This window comes from Dissoconium aciculare (assembly GCF_010015565.1).
Source record: "Dissoconium aciculare CBS 342.82 unplaced genomic scaffold K489scaffold_4, whole genome shotgun sequence".
NCBI classification, from domain to species: Eukaryota; Fungi; Ascomycota; class Dothideomycetes; order Mycosphaerellales; family Dissoconiaceae; genus Dissoconium; species Dissoconium aciculare.
Window position 1 is genome coordinate 1,562,705 of NW_022984954.1, and position 14,691 is coordinate 1,577,395.

Consider the following 14,691-nt stretch of genomic DNA (forward strand, 5'->3'; position numbering starts at 1 on the left):
GTTGACGGTGACTTCCTACACTTTGATGACTATTTCTTTGTGTCCCCGTCTACCAAACACACTCTTGTTCAATAGTTTACAGTTCCGTCTGTTCTCAGCACAGCTCTCAAATAGGCATTGCAGTTTGGTCCACCACCACAAAGCAGTCGTACACTTGACCAAGCCGTACATCCGATCCTGCGTCAGCATGGCCCATTCGGCGGCAATCAGACGTGCTGAGGACTTCGTGACATTTTTGAATGACTCTCCTACTCGTTCGTCAGCTCGTCGCCTCCACCAATGCACAACGAGGAAAGCTAACACGTATAACAGCTTTCCACGCGGTGCAATCCTCGAAGCTTCGTCTTGAAAAGGCCGGCTTCAAGGCCATCAAGGTAAATCGCTCTAGCTCCAAACGTGAAATACCAATAAGTCTCTCACGCCATACCACAGGAACGCGACTCGTGGTCGAATCTACAGCCCGGCGGCAAATACTACCTGTCGCGAAATGGGAGCACCATTGTCGCATTTGCGATCGGATCAGCATGGAAGGCCGGCAACCCCATCGCGATGGTCGGCGCTCACACCGACTCTTGCTGCTTGCGTGTGAAGCCCATCTCTAAGCGTTCAGCAGATGGGTTCATCCAAATTGGGGTCGAGACATACGGTGGAGGATTATGGCATACTTGGTTCGACCGAGACTTGGGGGTCGCTGGACGAGTCATGGTCAAAGCCAAAGACGGCACGATGGAGGCGCGGTTGATCAGGATAAATCGCCCGGTGTGCAGGGTGCCCAACCTAGCTGTGCACTTCGGTGGTAGCGAGCCTTTCACATTCAACAAGGAGACACAGCTATTTCCCATCGCGGGCCTAGTATCGGCCGAGCTGAACCGCACCGGCAAGACAGCTGCACAAGCTAAGCAAGAAGAAGGAAACAAGGACAGTACATTCGCACCGATAAGGCCTGCAACACAACGCCATCACCCATACTTCGTCGAGCTGGTAGCAAAAGAGGCCGGATGCACACCCGATGACATCCTCGATTTTGAGCTGAGCCTGTACGATGTTCAACCGGCTTGCATTGGCGGCATCAACAACGAATTCATCTACTCTGCGCGTCTCGATAACCTTGGCATGACATACTGTGCCGTGGAGGGATTGATTCAGTCAGTCGCATCGCCCTCGGCATTGAAAGACGAGTCGACGATACGCCTCATCGCGTGCTTCGATCATGAAGAGATCGGTTCCACCTCCGCCCAGGGTGCCGCCAGTAACATGCTCCCAGCGGTCATTCGCCGACTTTCGTGCTTGGCCTTCTCGTCCGACGACAGCGAGAAGAGCTACGACAAGGTCAGTCATGCGGACGCCTCAGCCGACCTGAGCACTGCCTACGAGCAGACGCTCGCAACGAGCTTCCTCATCAGCGCGGACATGGCGCACTCGGTCAATCCCAACTATGGTGGCAATTATGAGGCTGAACATCGCCCGCACATGAACGAGGGAACTGTCATCAAGATCAACGCCAACGTCCGTTACGCAACGAACGCCCCTGGCATCGTGCTGCTACAAGAGTGCGCTCGTCGCGCTAAGGCCGCTGCATACCAACCTCCTTCGCTGCTTGACAGTGACGGCAAAGCGCGTGAAAGCGGCGTTCCTCTACAGCTTTTCGTTGTGCGTAACGACTCTCGCTGCGGCAGCACGATCGGACCGATGCTTTCGGCGGCTCTTGGAGCGCGTACAATCGATGTCGGGAATCCTCAGCTTGCCATGCACTCGATTCGTGAGACTGGTGGAGCCTATGACGCTGAGTTTGGCGTGAATCTCTTCGACAGTTTCTTCGAGCACTTCTCTGAGCTTGAGGCCAAGATCATGGTCGATTGACTAGATGGCGGAGCTCATGATCTCGTTAATCACGAAAGGAAGTCACGCCTGTGAGGTGTACATCGGCGCCCTCGCCGCGGCGAACTGCGATGTTTCATTTCGCGATAGTCCATTTTCAAAGCAGATACCAAGGATGTGAGGATGACGATGGATATAGCCGACAGCTCAGGCTCACCTCATGCGACGAACAAGACCCGACATTGTAGAATGGGGGTCACGAATGATGAAGAGAAGATCAAGGTCATCACGTTATGAATGGCGATCTCTTGAATGAAGTTGAGCCAGATGGCACTGGTCATCTTCGTCCAGCAGGGCATTGTATGTTATTGTCACGCATATGATAACTTGACATTTCTACTTTCATTCCAGCAATGTAGCCCGTCATAGCATGACTCGAGGGTATCCGAAGCTATCAAACAAATTTGCCCCGCCACCATGATCTGTGCATCATCCTCTCAGCTCTGCAAAGAAGCAGCAGCAAGACTGCGCAACAATCCTGTCAATCCAGGTCCCTCAATTGTCCGCTTTCCGCGTCAAGCTCCGAGCCATAAAAGGTGGCTCTTAACGCTGCAAGATGTTCATCGGCGCCCATTCGACGAAACCAGCTTTCGAGAGAGTAGATGTCATCTGTGTACGCCCGTGCCTGATTCGCGAGGTTATGGGTCTGCGCTTTCTTATCCTGCAGAAGAGACGGGTCGTCGTCACTGTACGCCGCGAGATACGTTCGTAGAGCTGCCGTCTCCGCAATCAAAACACTTTGTCGAGCGAGGAGGGTCTCGCGACTGTCCGTCTGGTCTGAGCCGTCGGGATCTTGGTTGTGCTCATGCTCTCCAGCTGCGGTCGCCATCGCTGCTTCTTCGTCCTTGCGTTGCGCGATAGCTTCAGCATGTCGGGCGCGTAGGTCCTCGACCGCGGCGAGTTGCTTAGAGTGGGTGGCCTGGGCGGCATCGCGGCCAGCCTGTCGGGCTTTGAGCTCCTGTAATGCGAAAGACCAGTACCAATTTCCGGAGCCAATCTTTTCAACGTGGATGCGGTTGTCATCGGAGAGGACTTGGAGGTAATCTGCCACATTGTCGGTCAGAGTGAAATTACGTTTTTGGTGATATGCAGATGACGGAAAGCTTCCAAAAGATGTGGGTTTGTCGACTTTACCTTTCACTTGCATGCCATTGATCGAGGCAACGGATGGTAGATGTTTCTCGAGGTCCTTGATGCTGTGTGCGACTCGGGAACGTTGGAGGTAACCTACGACTGAGGCGAGTTTGGTCGGGTTGCAAGTGACTTTCGGAGCCTGATCAGGAGACAATCAATCAATAAGTTAGTGCTAAGGCCAAGAAAGAGTTGGAGACGGCCTGGTTGCAATGATAGTTGAGCATGCGTACCATCGTCGGTGACTGGTATGATGAATTACTCGATTGAAATGGTCAATCTTATAGACGTAGCAGTGTTGCAACAAGAAACCTTTGGATGCGATAGCGAACCATCACTATCGAATGTGCCACGAAAAGTTAACATCACATGACGGCGTTCGACCTCGCCTGATCTCCACATGGGTTGAAGTGCAAACCTCATGTTGCCAGAAGTTAGTGCTCATCGCTTGCTCTCCCTCCCAGCTCATCCATGCATAATGCTTCGATCGTCTTTTGAGATACTCACGATCGAACAATCGTCTTGTGAGATGATGGGAGGCAATCAATGACAACGAGGGACCAATACTGGGACGGTGAAATCTGTTCAAATCTTCAGGAAAGGTTTCCGAGATATCTAAAAGTGAAAGGAAATGTTGACTGCCGTGGCAATCGAGCCTGCATCAATAACCCGCTTCGCTATGCAAGAATCGCCCGTTTGAATGACAGACCGTGATAAAATGGAGGAATATAGAAGGGAAAGCACAATGAGCTTGGAGCACACTTCGCTCACCGACCGTCCTCCTCAAGTCATTTATCGACCGTATTCCAAGCTGGGAATGATGACCGGCCCATACTTCAGTGGCTGTCCAAAACCGCCTTCACTCTGCACCATGAAATCCGCTGCCAAACTCAACTTGCCTGTAGGCGGAGCACCAGGGGTCTGAGGAACCCCAAATGCGCCCTGGACGGCCTCTGGGTCGTAGATGACGCAAGCGAGGTAGTTGCGACGGTTCATGAGACGACGCAGCTCACGCGGTTGGCCGGTGACATCGGCAGCGAAGATCTCCATCATGTCCTCCTTTGTGTCAGACTGGGCATTGTTGGTGCTGCGATGCCCATTCATTGGCACATATAGCTGTTTGTTGTTGTGCAGCAGTTTCATCACATAGTTCGGGCTTGGAGCGTTCACGATGGCTGATGTGATGAGCTGGTACATGGTCTTGTGATCCGAAGGTTTTGATGGGTCGTGTACGAGACCAGCGCCGCATGCATTGACACTGCCACTGAGGAAGGTCATGCGGAGCGATTTGGTGTGAGAGATGCCCTGCAGGGTGCGAATGATGTAGGTCCGCTCGAGATCCTGGAAACGATCTCGTCAGCAAATGACCTTTTTCCAAAGAATTAGTGAGATGTGTGCTTTTGACTTACCTTTGACTCATGCGTCCATTGATCTCGAAGCTCGTCCAACATGTCAATCTCACCAAATGGACTCAGAACGCCCTGCATGAGGCCGGACTTTCCGATGGCCTTTTTGACTCCGTCAAATCCCTGGTTGACCACTCCCTTGGCACCAACAACACCCGCTACACCTCCAGCGACTTTACCAAGCATGTTGAATCCGCCTGTGACCATCTTCTTGCCGGTAGCCACGGTGTGCGCCACCTGTTCAACCGATTCGAGACGTGGATAAACGATTGGGACTGGCATCAGCCATATGCAATGTTGCACCGATGGTGGAAGCATCGCAATCTTAGGGAATAGGCCTTGGTACGTGGGTCCAGCCATCACCTGCGCCTGCGAACGTTCGCTTCGGGTATCTGGTCCACATAGCACCACCGCCGGGCCAAAATACTTCAAGAAATGCCATCCGCGGCCCGTGATGGTGAAAAGGTCTATGTCGGTGGATACATTCCGCAGGATCTCATGCGTTGTGTGGTGCTGGAACAGCAGGAACATGTCGATTCCAATCCGCCCAATGCCCTTAAAGACATTGCTCTCTTGCATTGGCTGAGGATACGAGCCGTAGCCGTCAAAGATGTCGTGGTCGTCCAAGCAGCTTACATGAGGAATCTGAGCAAATGCCTCCTTGACAGCTGGCTGGTCAAAATGCGAGGTGTAGTAGTGGAAGTAGGCGTGTGTCACATCCTCGTCCATCTTGGCTGTCCATGGCACAGTTCGTCGGTTCTCTTTGCCACTAATTTCCGTCCACTGCTTCAATGCTGGCACATCCTTCCAAAGTCGGTCTGCGCAGATTTGGCCACCAAGGCCGACCTGAGTATGAAAGCCTCCACATTCCTGGTGCTTCACAAGAACATCCTTCCACATGTGCGCCACTCCACCCTGCCTATTGCGTTCATTGGCGTTGACATTGGGGGCAAAATCATTGCCAGAGTGGGCAACGAATCTCCAGCTGGTCTCGTGTCGGCCAGCAACGAGGAACTCATACCGTGTGCAACCGAGGTGCGATGTGATAGCGTAGGTCCACTTAGCTGAGCCTTGTTCCTCCATAATTAGATCAATATCATAGCGATAGAAGATCCAGCGTTGATGTGAGTGGATTGGGTGGGCCTTGAGCTGCCGAGGATTCGGACTCAAATCCAGCGATTGATGGATGTGGATTGTAGGCGGTTGTGTATTGACTTCTGTGATGAGCATAATGCTTCCCAACCAGAGACCACGTTCAAGATCCATATTTGTATAGCGTAAGTAGGGTCCAAAATAGACGGCATTCGAGGGATTTATCTTGTACAGATCAATGCCGGCAGTGGGAGGAGGCCCGGAGAAGCCACCCGTCGTAGTGGGGCTGGCGATTGAGTTCATCGACATCATGCTCATCTTGTCATAGCTTGCCATCTGGTGCATAGGGAATCCAGGCGAGTTCAGCGGCATCTTGAATGTCGATCCGACTGGACTTGCAAGCGGATTCACGAAGTTTCCAATCGGGCTAGTGGGAGGCAGATCGAGGGGAGTCGGTCCCTTGGGGAATTCCCATTGGGTCGACTGGGTCGCCAGATGAATGTAATAGTAAAGTCCCGAATTGCTATCAAGATGGGCAATCCAACCCTCCGGAAGCGGTGGCGGGCTCGCAATACTGACACTCGGCCCGGCCGTAACTGGCTGAGGTGTCTGGCTGCTGAACCCGCCAGTGTTGAGAGGTGCTAAGCCGACCGTGGCTCCACTGACTCCACCCTGCTTAACAGGCCCCGGCTGGGGAGTCTGTGTCGATGTAGGCTGATGAGGGTCGTTTGCAAAGGCTGGATGTTGGCGAAGACCCGCTTCGCTTGGGAGCCGACCTTGCGATCCTACCGAGGCAGCAGATTGCGCAGGGCTCGACGAATTGGCAAACCTGCCCTTCTCGTTTGGGTACTGTGAATGCGTCGAGCCTGCAGTAGGAGGAGAATACGCCGGTGGTGGCTCATCGTGGAGGTTGACTCGTGCCATATCAGCTTCGAGATTTGGGCTTTGCGACGGCTGTGGCGGCCGAGGATAACTGGGCTGTTGCTGTGCAGGCGCGGCAGGAGCGGCCGAGTCGACTTCCTCGTTGCCTTGGAAAGCAATGGGAGGCCCATGTGGGGCCGACCCCGGAGCTTCTGTCGGACTCCAGCCTCTGCCTTCGGCAATAGGCTGCGATGGGGCCTGCAGCGTCTGCAGCCGCGGTGGTTGCACGCTCAGTTCACCACGACGAGGCTGCGGAGCAATGTATTGAGCGCGTCGCGCAGCTGCGGCCGCGCTGGGCGCCTGCATTTCATTAAGAGTACCTGTCCCGGAGATTCCAGAAGCGGCATATCGTGCTTCGATGCCACCCAGCGTTGGCAGCTGCGGAAGTGAAGAAAGCTGCTCGCCGACAATCGGCGTCTCCGGTGGAGGTGGTGAGCCTCGTGAAGCTCGTGTGGTGTGTGTAGAGGCGGTACTGCTAAGTCGATTCAATCCTTCTGGATCGGGAATGTGCAGCTTTGCCTGTGGTGGAGCGATAGGAGGTAGCGCTCCAAGTGGAGGCGGATAGAATTGCTGAAAGGAGTCGTCTGAAGGCGCTGCCACACTCTGCTTTCTCTCCCTTGTCGGCATTACAGCAAACAAGCCTTCGTCGTCATCGCTCTTGTGTGGCGGCTCCGGTCCTCCCGGCGAATCAGGAGGGATGATGTTCTTCAGGGCAGCACCTCTTCGATCAGCAAGTCTGCCGGTCGTGGGCGAGACTGGGAGTGTGCCATAGCCTGGAGCAGAAGGGCGCTGAGGGTCGTTGGGATCATATCTTGGTCTTCGGCCATTGCTGGCGGAGCTGCCAGCGCCTGATGCTGCGCTGGAGGCGTTGGACGATATACTCGATTTCCGTAACCTCGGCGGCCCAGCAAAGTAGGCATCCTCTGACGACTCTTGCGGCATCGCTGGCCCACCTGGAACACGTATATCACCTCCTGAACCTGCCATATGTTGCCTTCTCGTTCTCTCATCAGGGTATGGTAGTGGAAGAGGACCAGCTGGTGGTGGAGAAAGTGGCGCGCCATAAGCAGCGCTGCTTGGAGGTGGGACTCGATATTGCGCCCATTGTTGTGGTGGCTCCTCCGAGCCCGCCGGTGCTCCGCCACTGTGCTGCTTGTTGATGCGTAGGGGCGGCGGTGTTTCGGTAGGCTTCTTTGAGGAGGTGGAGTTCAAGAAGAGCTCTTGGTCGGGATGCGCCATGGCTGTGAAGTAGATTTTGCTAATGCCGACCGAGGATTGGGAAAAGAAGAGTGCTTCGACGGGGGTCGTGTCTGCCTTTGGGCCCCCAAAGTACCGAACTGACTGACTGTAGACGAGCGCTGTGGGAATATGAAGCGCAAGCGAAGGGTCGCAACGATCGATTAGGTCTAATTATTGAGCCGCGAGCGGCAATCGTGCAATCGATATGGCGCGCAAGGAGGCGAGAGATGTATAAGACCAAGTCCTGCTCGTCTGTAAGTTCTGCGCAACCTTGTCGTCGCAGTGCGTGAAGTGGTTGTGCCCCTCAGGTTCCACGCGCCGCAGAGAAAGGTGGGGCGCACGCTTGGTGCAAGGCTGGTTTCCGGCCCAGCGATAGATCGTAACGGCCGACCCGAGATGCTGAGAACACACGACGAGAAGATGAACACAGGAAAGCGAGAAGAAGATCAAGATTGCGAAATCGAAAAGAAGAATGTCCGAGAGCTACAGCGGTCGTCAGGTTGTTATAAGGAGAACGTACAGAAGCACTGCGTATTCGTGCGACCACCATCACCTTCACCACCACCAACCACTACGAATAAAAGTAGATCATCATGGCGCAGTTGGACGCGCTGTGTGATGAAATTCATCTCCTGACGAGAGGGAAGAAGCCAGGAAACATGAATGCGCCAGTGTGCCAGCAGCCCAACCAGCATGGAATTCTACCAATCCCGACTGTCCGTACACATTCCTAGGTACGCACTATTTACTGAACTCCAGCTGCATCCAATTGAGGGCTACACAGGGTACATTCATTACGGCTCTTTTGGCGAAGTTTTTCCTCCGTCGCACAGAATACAGTACTATGCACCCCAGTCCCTTGTCCAGTATCACGGATGATCTGTCTCATGCACGCGGCCGCCCATATGCGGCCAAACGCTCCCCTTTTCTTCCTTCACCATCAGATTCTATTCTCTGTGTAGACGTTGTCGTCGTCGTCATCCACGGGTAGGACGCATAAATATTCACGCACATCTTTCCTTGAGGCTTCCGAACCTCGGGTCATGCGGTCCACTACCGAGTCAAAATTGTGATGAGATGTCTACCATCGCAGCGGAGAAGTCTAATCATACTAAGAATAAATCGCCAGCCTATTGAAGACACGTGCCGGCCAAGGCGACGACCGAGACAATCTTGCCATCATTCCCTCCACATGGGAACTAATAAAGTAGTCGATGCTGAGCCCACGCGAGGCTTCTGACAATGACGTGAATGTCTCGGACAATAGTAAACTGTATGCGACGGTGCATATTCTGGATGATGAAGCTAAAAGATCATGTCGTACTTGTGTGCAGGAGTAGCGGGCGATTGGCTGCATGTAAGCGCCCACAATATTCCTTAACCGCCGCCGAGACCCAAACCTATTCGCCCGAACTGCGGACCCCTGGCCGCCCAGCGCTGTCCATCATCAGTATGTACTGTAAATGTGTTTTCCGGATTATGATCTGAGGTCGGATGCTCTCGTTGTCCCATCTGCCATTCCATCGTCAGCGATGCTGCATTCGAGGTCGTTGCAAAATGTGCGGATGTAGGCGCCGATCTCGGATTGGCTGGGTTCTTGCGAATCATCTCACACACTCACGCTGCGCTGCGCTGCAATCGAGTACAGTATATCACGCATGCAAGCTTGGACCGACAAAATTGCGCGTGCGCTCGTGCACACCAGACTTGGGGTCGCGGTCTGGAGGATGGCTCGGTATGAAACTGCCCCTAAAATATTCTCTGTGCCCATTTGATTGTTCTGTCCGTGTCATCGTTGCTCCCTCGCCAGACATCTCTTTCATCTTCACAAAGTTCTGAGCCGCTGGCATTGAGCGTTTTCTTCGACGCTTCACTTGGGATTGTTGTGTTTCTCGTAAACACGACCGTCCGCGGATTTGAAGGTACTGCGGCCATCGGGATATCGTATGTAACGAGAGTCGTCGGGGTTGTGATACTCGTATGTGCCATTGCGATGGGTTCGATACATGCTCAATGGGTTATTGCCATGCGGTTGATAGTCCCGAACGGCCCATTTCCCGCCCTGGAGATCCTCCCACAGTCCATACAGTTAGCTCAATCATATGGTTCATTATCTGTTGCTCGCACAATGAGATGGTGGACTAACCTGAGTGTCGCTGCCACGGCCAACTGTTTCGTATGGCCATTTGTTCCAACCCACTCGACGCTTCTCGCCTTGCGAGTCGGTATTCAGACGATTGTCGCGATCTGTGGTTGGGATTGCTTAGCTTTGGGATGTGAGCGTTGGATCAAAGTTATCCTTGCCTGTTTCATGAACCTGAGATTCGGTGGTGGTATCACCACTCCCGCTGCTCATACAACTTGGATCCTTGCCTGAAGAAGTTGACATGGGACAGTATGATGTGTTTGCACTGCTGTATCCGCGATACTCAGAATACGAGGAATGCTCACCGGTGTTGCTTTCAGTCTGCGACCCGTCATCGTCAAGGCGGCATCGAGAGAACAAGTCACAGGTCTTGTCGTTGTTGCAGCCGTTGGGCCCATTCCGCGACGACTGGCCGTGGGTTTCAGGACGCATCCGGCGATTTCTGCGCTCGCTCGTCCAGCTGTCATCGTTATAGCTGCGGAAACGGCTCTGATCGTTCTGCTCATCGCAACAGTCACGATAATAGGTCTCATTGCCATAATTGTTGTCGACGTAGTCGTCAGCATACCCTTGATCGCTTGACATGTTTGCTCACAGCACAACCACGATACTTGGATCGTGCGTCAATGTTTGACGAATCAATCTTGACTAGGTACTATTACTGTAGCCCTGAGGATCTTCTGAGCACCTGCATAGAAGAATTCAAATTGGAAGTTTGAATCCAAAGTTGGCACGGGAGAGAGCATTCCGAGGTTCCAACTCGATTATGAACTGAGATCTATCCAGCAGGTACCTAGGTAGGCACGATCAAAAGGGTTCCCAAGGTAAAGGTGAGCAGCAAAAAGTTGGCAGTCACAATCACTAACATCAGGCTCAAAGTCTCGGCCGTGGAAAGGTTCAACCATACCTCAGCGATAACACCCATCACGATGGATCGGAGGGACATGGCATTCGATATAATGTAGAATCGATTGATGGTTCTTTAATAGTACCCAAATGCACGTTAAGAATTTGGGTGATCGAAACCGCACAGACTTGAGCACAAGAATGGTCTCGAGCTCAACATACCCTCTCAATCTAGATTCCATCCAGCATCATGCCCGAAGAGTGTATCCCAGGAAGGAATGATCACTTCTTGCCCGAGTTATACTGGCTGTATCCGGTGCCGGAGTTGTAGTAAGTCGAGCCATTCGGGTTGCTATAGTAGTAGCTTCCATTGCTATTGGAATAGTGGTAGGAATTAGAGTTGCTGGCCGAGGGGACACAATCGCGGGAACAGTAGTGGTTGCCCTGAGGGGTATGAGTTATCAGCAATATGCCATGCCCATATTTGCTCGATCTTTTCTTCTTCTATTTTATCCTGGTCATGGGCGCCTCACCTGAGAGTTGGTTCCGCTCGAGGTCACATTGAAACCGCTGCTGTCCGCGGACGATGAGCCAGATCCGGAGCCCTGTGTGCTCAAGCTGCCGGTGCCGGAGTTGTTGGAGGACATCTCTGCTGATTGTTGACGAAACTTGTATATGACTTATTTATGTCAAAAATCCTGGTGGCCGATTGACTTTCGTGGCGAACAGTACTTGAAGAGAGGGTTTTGGTCGGTCACGTACTCCTGCTACTGATATATCTTTTGTTTGTGGCCCTTGCTTTTGGTGTCCTCGTTGCCCGAAAAGTTAAAAAAGCGGCCATGAAAACATGCCGAACCAATATCTACCTACCTAAGTAGGCAACTCAATGCATTCTTTCTCCCATCGCATCATCCTACTACAACCTACACTTGTTGATGACACAGACATGACACTTCGCTCTTGAGTACATTCCTGAAGACGTTACAGTCCAAGGGATGCAGTGTCACAGACGTGCTTCCATGCTATTTTCCTCAAATGTTTCTTTCATGATAGAGTCCAATGTCAAAAGCCACAAACGCTCCTCTCTCTTGCATCCCACGGGCCACGCTTGACGCCGCCGTAAACGTTGTCACCATTACCTACCCACCGTAGATACCTTGGGAGATGCTCACTTCTTACCTACCTAGGTACTTATGAAATTTCCTGCTCGAAAAGCCGCTCCTCCCTTTCCGTCGAATTGATACATCATATGTAGCATCTGGGCAAGAATGAAGTGTGCCCAGGTCGGATGTGAACCATGGTGGGTGCAGGTGGCTTTGGTCTGTAGCCCCGAACAAACGTGTAGGCGTGTCGGAGGTGGTGGGTCGACACGGTCTCAACATGATACGGTGCAAGATGCAGGTGGGTATCTGGCCTACCTAGGTATCTGGGTAGGTAGGTATATAGATAGGTACTAGGTAGTTAACAAAGAGGAAGGTTGTAGCGCACCTGCAAGCCAGGCTGTTTCACGTAGTTTATTCGGCTCTTAAATCCGGCTTACGACATCGATCAGAGGACATTCGTAGATTCACGTGCATTGTGGTACCTACTTCACGATGTAAAAGACGACCTTTGTGAGATGTCGGAACGGACATAAGCTTTGCGACCGAGCATTGGTCGGAATAAATACCCTTGTAAGAACGCGATAGTCATAGATCCATTCCTCATCTTCTCGCTGCACATTACAAGAAATTACAAGTTTCACACTCCGGACACTCTTGCACTTACTCAGTGAAATACTGCATTTGCTGAAGCTCGACTGTACGGCACACAACAACCCTCCCAGCACCTCGAGCACTCATCAGAATCACCATGGCTTCATCACATCCTGCTGCGATCCTAGCGGGAAAAGGAGGCCCGTTTGTCGCCGAACCTCGCCCAACTCCCACTCCAGGTCCATTGGAAATGCTCATCGAGGTCAAAGTTGTGGCCTTGAACCCTGTCGACTACTACCAGCGCGACTTCGGAATGATGGTGCCAACATATCCAGCTGTCATTGGCTCCGACGTGGCTGGCATCGTCGCCGCGGTTGGCTCTGAGGTTCACACGTCACTCGCCGTCGGAAGCCGCGTGCTTGCCTTCGCCTCTGCCTTCTTCCAGAACGGTTCTCCAGATCATGGCGCTTTCCAAAAGCTTACTCTGGCGCCATGGGAGGGTGTCATCGCAATTCCAGACGATTTGTCCTTCGAGAGTGCAGCAATGTTGCCCCTCGCCGCGTATACTGCCTTGACCGCTTGGGTCGCTGTTGACATACCTCTCGAAACTCGTTACAACCCGTCGGACAATCAAGCCGTGCTGATCTGGGGCGCTTCGAGCAGCGTTGGCAGTGTATCCGTTCAATCAGCCAAGGCAATGGGTTTCACCATTTACGCCACCGCCAGCGCTCAACACCATGACTATATCAAACAGCTTGGGGCGGATGCCGTGTTCGATTACAAGTCGCCCGGAGTTGTGACTCAAATTGTCAACAAGGTCAAATCAGATGGAGTCAGGCTCCACACGGCTCACGCTGTGGTAGACGGTGCGCTGCAGCCGATCTTGGATGTCCTTAAGCATGTTAAGGGCGATGCCGCCGCTAAAGTCACACATTCGCCATTGCTTCCGGAAAACCATCCAACGCTGGATGACACAATGATCGTGTTCAACCAGCCAGATATGGACTCAGCAGCCCGCAACAAGCACCTCTACAAGATATTTCACGAATGGGTAGCTCCAGGCTTGAGGTCCGGCGCGGTTGTTCCGAGTCCGAGATTGCAGATTGAGGCAGGTGGTTTGGCAGGGATAAACGCTGCGTTGGAGAAGCTCAAGGCTGGAGTCAGTGCTACCAAGATCGTTGTGCCAATCTGAGTGGCTTTCTTTGCTTGGCTGTGTTGAGCGTCGCAGCTTATGCATATTCACGAAATGATATCATATCCATTCCCCTTGATCATACATTCCCATTCGAATATGCACAGTCTGTACCGGAGGAAGGTCTCATCTCTGTGATGTCTATCTTCCGTCACTTTCGGTAGAGGAGCCATTCCCCAGCTTGACAGGATGATGTGACGTTGGCCAAGCGCCAGAAGCCAAGTTGACGATAAGCTCAACGCGCCCAGCCTTGATGATGTGTACTAACATCACGATCTATGTCAGGGGTTACTTTCGATGGGAAGGTCATGGCGATGCTATGCTCGAATGAAGCTTTTCTCCATGGTCCGCGGGCACTGTTTCCAAGCGTTCTCCAGACGCGGACAGATAGAAAAGTTTTGCTGTGTCGTCTCGAACGGCACATTCGTGCTGGAGATGCCAAGTGCTTGGCGATGATCTTTGCATACGCAGAGCTACTGCGATGCAGCATCAACGAAGCATGCCCAGGTGTGTAAACATTCCGCAGGGCTATTGCCTTCCCAAGATATAGCGATTGACGACAAGCGGATAGCCTTGTTGTACTGGTGTACTGTGTCCATGAACAACACGTCGTGTGCATGCGTAACGTGGTTGCTTGGCGGTCGCGAGCTGCTGGTTGAGGGCTCGTAATCGTGGAGAAAATAACGAACTTGTCCGTCGGTCAAATATGAGTGATGACAGCGAGCGAGCCCTAATTGGAAGCCACCAACCATCCATAGAGACATACCTACCTAGGTAGGTAGGTACCTAGGTACTCCTTGATGATGATTGCTTAGGTGATGATGGGACGTTAACGTCAAACACCAGAGCGCGGTCCACCCCACGGCGTGGTCCACGAATTACGTGTCTACCACCTTTAACACTGATTATCTCAACCAATACTTAATAGATTGCTTTGAGACTTAAATGTGTTATATAACAATACTATTCAATCTACTGTACAGTGTTTGAAGGTGTGAGCAAAGGAACCACACTTGCTACACCGACTAGCACGCTTTGGAGCCCTTGGCATCTGCTCCCTTATTTGTGCTTCAACCTCCTCTTGCTCAACTATCCCTTGGATCTGAGAGGCTGACAGGGCAGGATCTAATGTGATTGCTTTCCTCT

General features: G+C 52.5%; 6 protein-coding genes across 6 annotated transcripts; 2 read left to right on the top strand and 4 right to left on the bottom strand.

Annotated features, from left to right (window-relative positions):
* Positions 1 to 187: 187 nt before the first annotated feature.
* On the top strand, positions 188 to 1,860 carry K489DRAFT_408925 (peptidase M18, aminopeptidase I; the record flags this gene model as incomplete). Its single annotated transcript, XM_033607532.1, has 3 exons — positions 188 to 254; positions 313 to 374; positions 433 to 1,860. 3 exons carry the CDS (start codon positions 188 to 190, stop codon positions 1,858 to 1,860), a joined length of 1,557 nt encoding a protein of 518 aa, XP_033461596.1.
* A 499-nt stretch (positions 1,861 to 2,359) lies between these two features.
* Positions 2,360 to 3,245, bottom strand: K489DRAFT_387990 (Mnd1-like protein; the record flags this gene model as incomplete). The annotated part of the gene is made up of 3 exons (XM_033606372.1): positions 2,360 to 2,922; positions 3,013 to 3,151; positions 3,243 to 3,245. 3 exons carry the CDS (start codon positions 3,243 to 3,245, stop codon positions 2,360 to 2,362), a joined length of 705 nt encoding a protein of 234 aa, XP_033461597.1.
* A 556-nt stretch (positions 3,246 to 3,801) lies between these two features.
* On the bottom strand, positions 3,802 to 7,370 carry K489DRAFT_317183 (uncharacterized protein; the record flags this gene model as incomplete). Its single annotated transcript, XM_033601218.1, has 2 exons — positions 3,802 to 4,350; positions 4,419 to 7,370. The coding sequence occupies 2 exons, from the start codon at positions 7,368 to 7,370 to the stop codon at positions 3,802 to 3,804; spliced, it is 3,501 nt and encodes a 1,166-aa protein (XP_033461598.1).
* Positions 7,371 to 9,676: 2,306 nt separating this feature from the next.
* Positions 9,677 to 10,559, bottom strand: K489DRAFT_185065 (uncharacterized protein). The gene is made up of 2 exons (XM_033599486.1): positions 9,814 to 10,559; positions 9,677 to 9,729 (listed from the first exon to the last, which is right to left on the bottom strand). The coding sequence occupies exon 1, from the start codon at positions 10,396 to 10,398 to the stop codon at positions 9,931 to 9,933; it is 468 nt and encodes a 155-aa protein (XP_033461599.1). The 5' UTR covers positions 10,399 to 10,559; the 3' UTR covers positions 9,677 to 9,729; positions 9,814 to 9,930.
* Positions 10,560 to 10,838: 279 nt separating this feature from the next.
* On the bottom strand, positions 10,839 to 11,448 carry K489DRAFT_378994 (uncharacterized protein). Its single transcript, XM_033604539.1, has 2 exons — positions 11,193 to 11,448; positions 10,839 to 11,103 (listed from the first exon to the last, which is right to left on the bottom strand). Exons 1-2 carry the CDS (start codon positions 11,304 to 11,306, stop codon positions 10,942 to 10,944), a joined length of 276 nt encoding a protein of 91 aa, XP_033461600.1. The 5' UTR covers positions 11,307 to 11,448; the 3' UTR covers positions 10,839 to 10,941.
* A 1,062-nt stretch (positions 11,449 to 12,510) lies between these two features.
* On the top strand, positions 12,511 to 13,545 carry K489DRAFT_408930 (putative zinc binding dehydrogenase; the record flags this gene model as incomplete). The annotated part of the gene is made up of 1 exon (XM_033607533.1): positions 12,511 to 13,545. The coding sequence occupies one exon, from the start codon at positions 12,511 to 12,513 to the stop codon at positions 13,543 to 13,545; it is 1,035 nt and encodes a 344-aa protein (XP_033461601.1).
* Between the last annotated feature and the right edge of the window lie 1,146 nt (positions 13,546 to 14,691).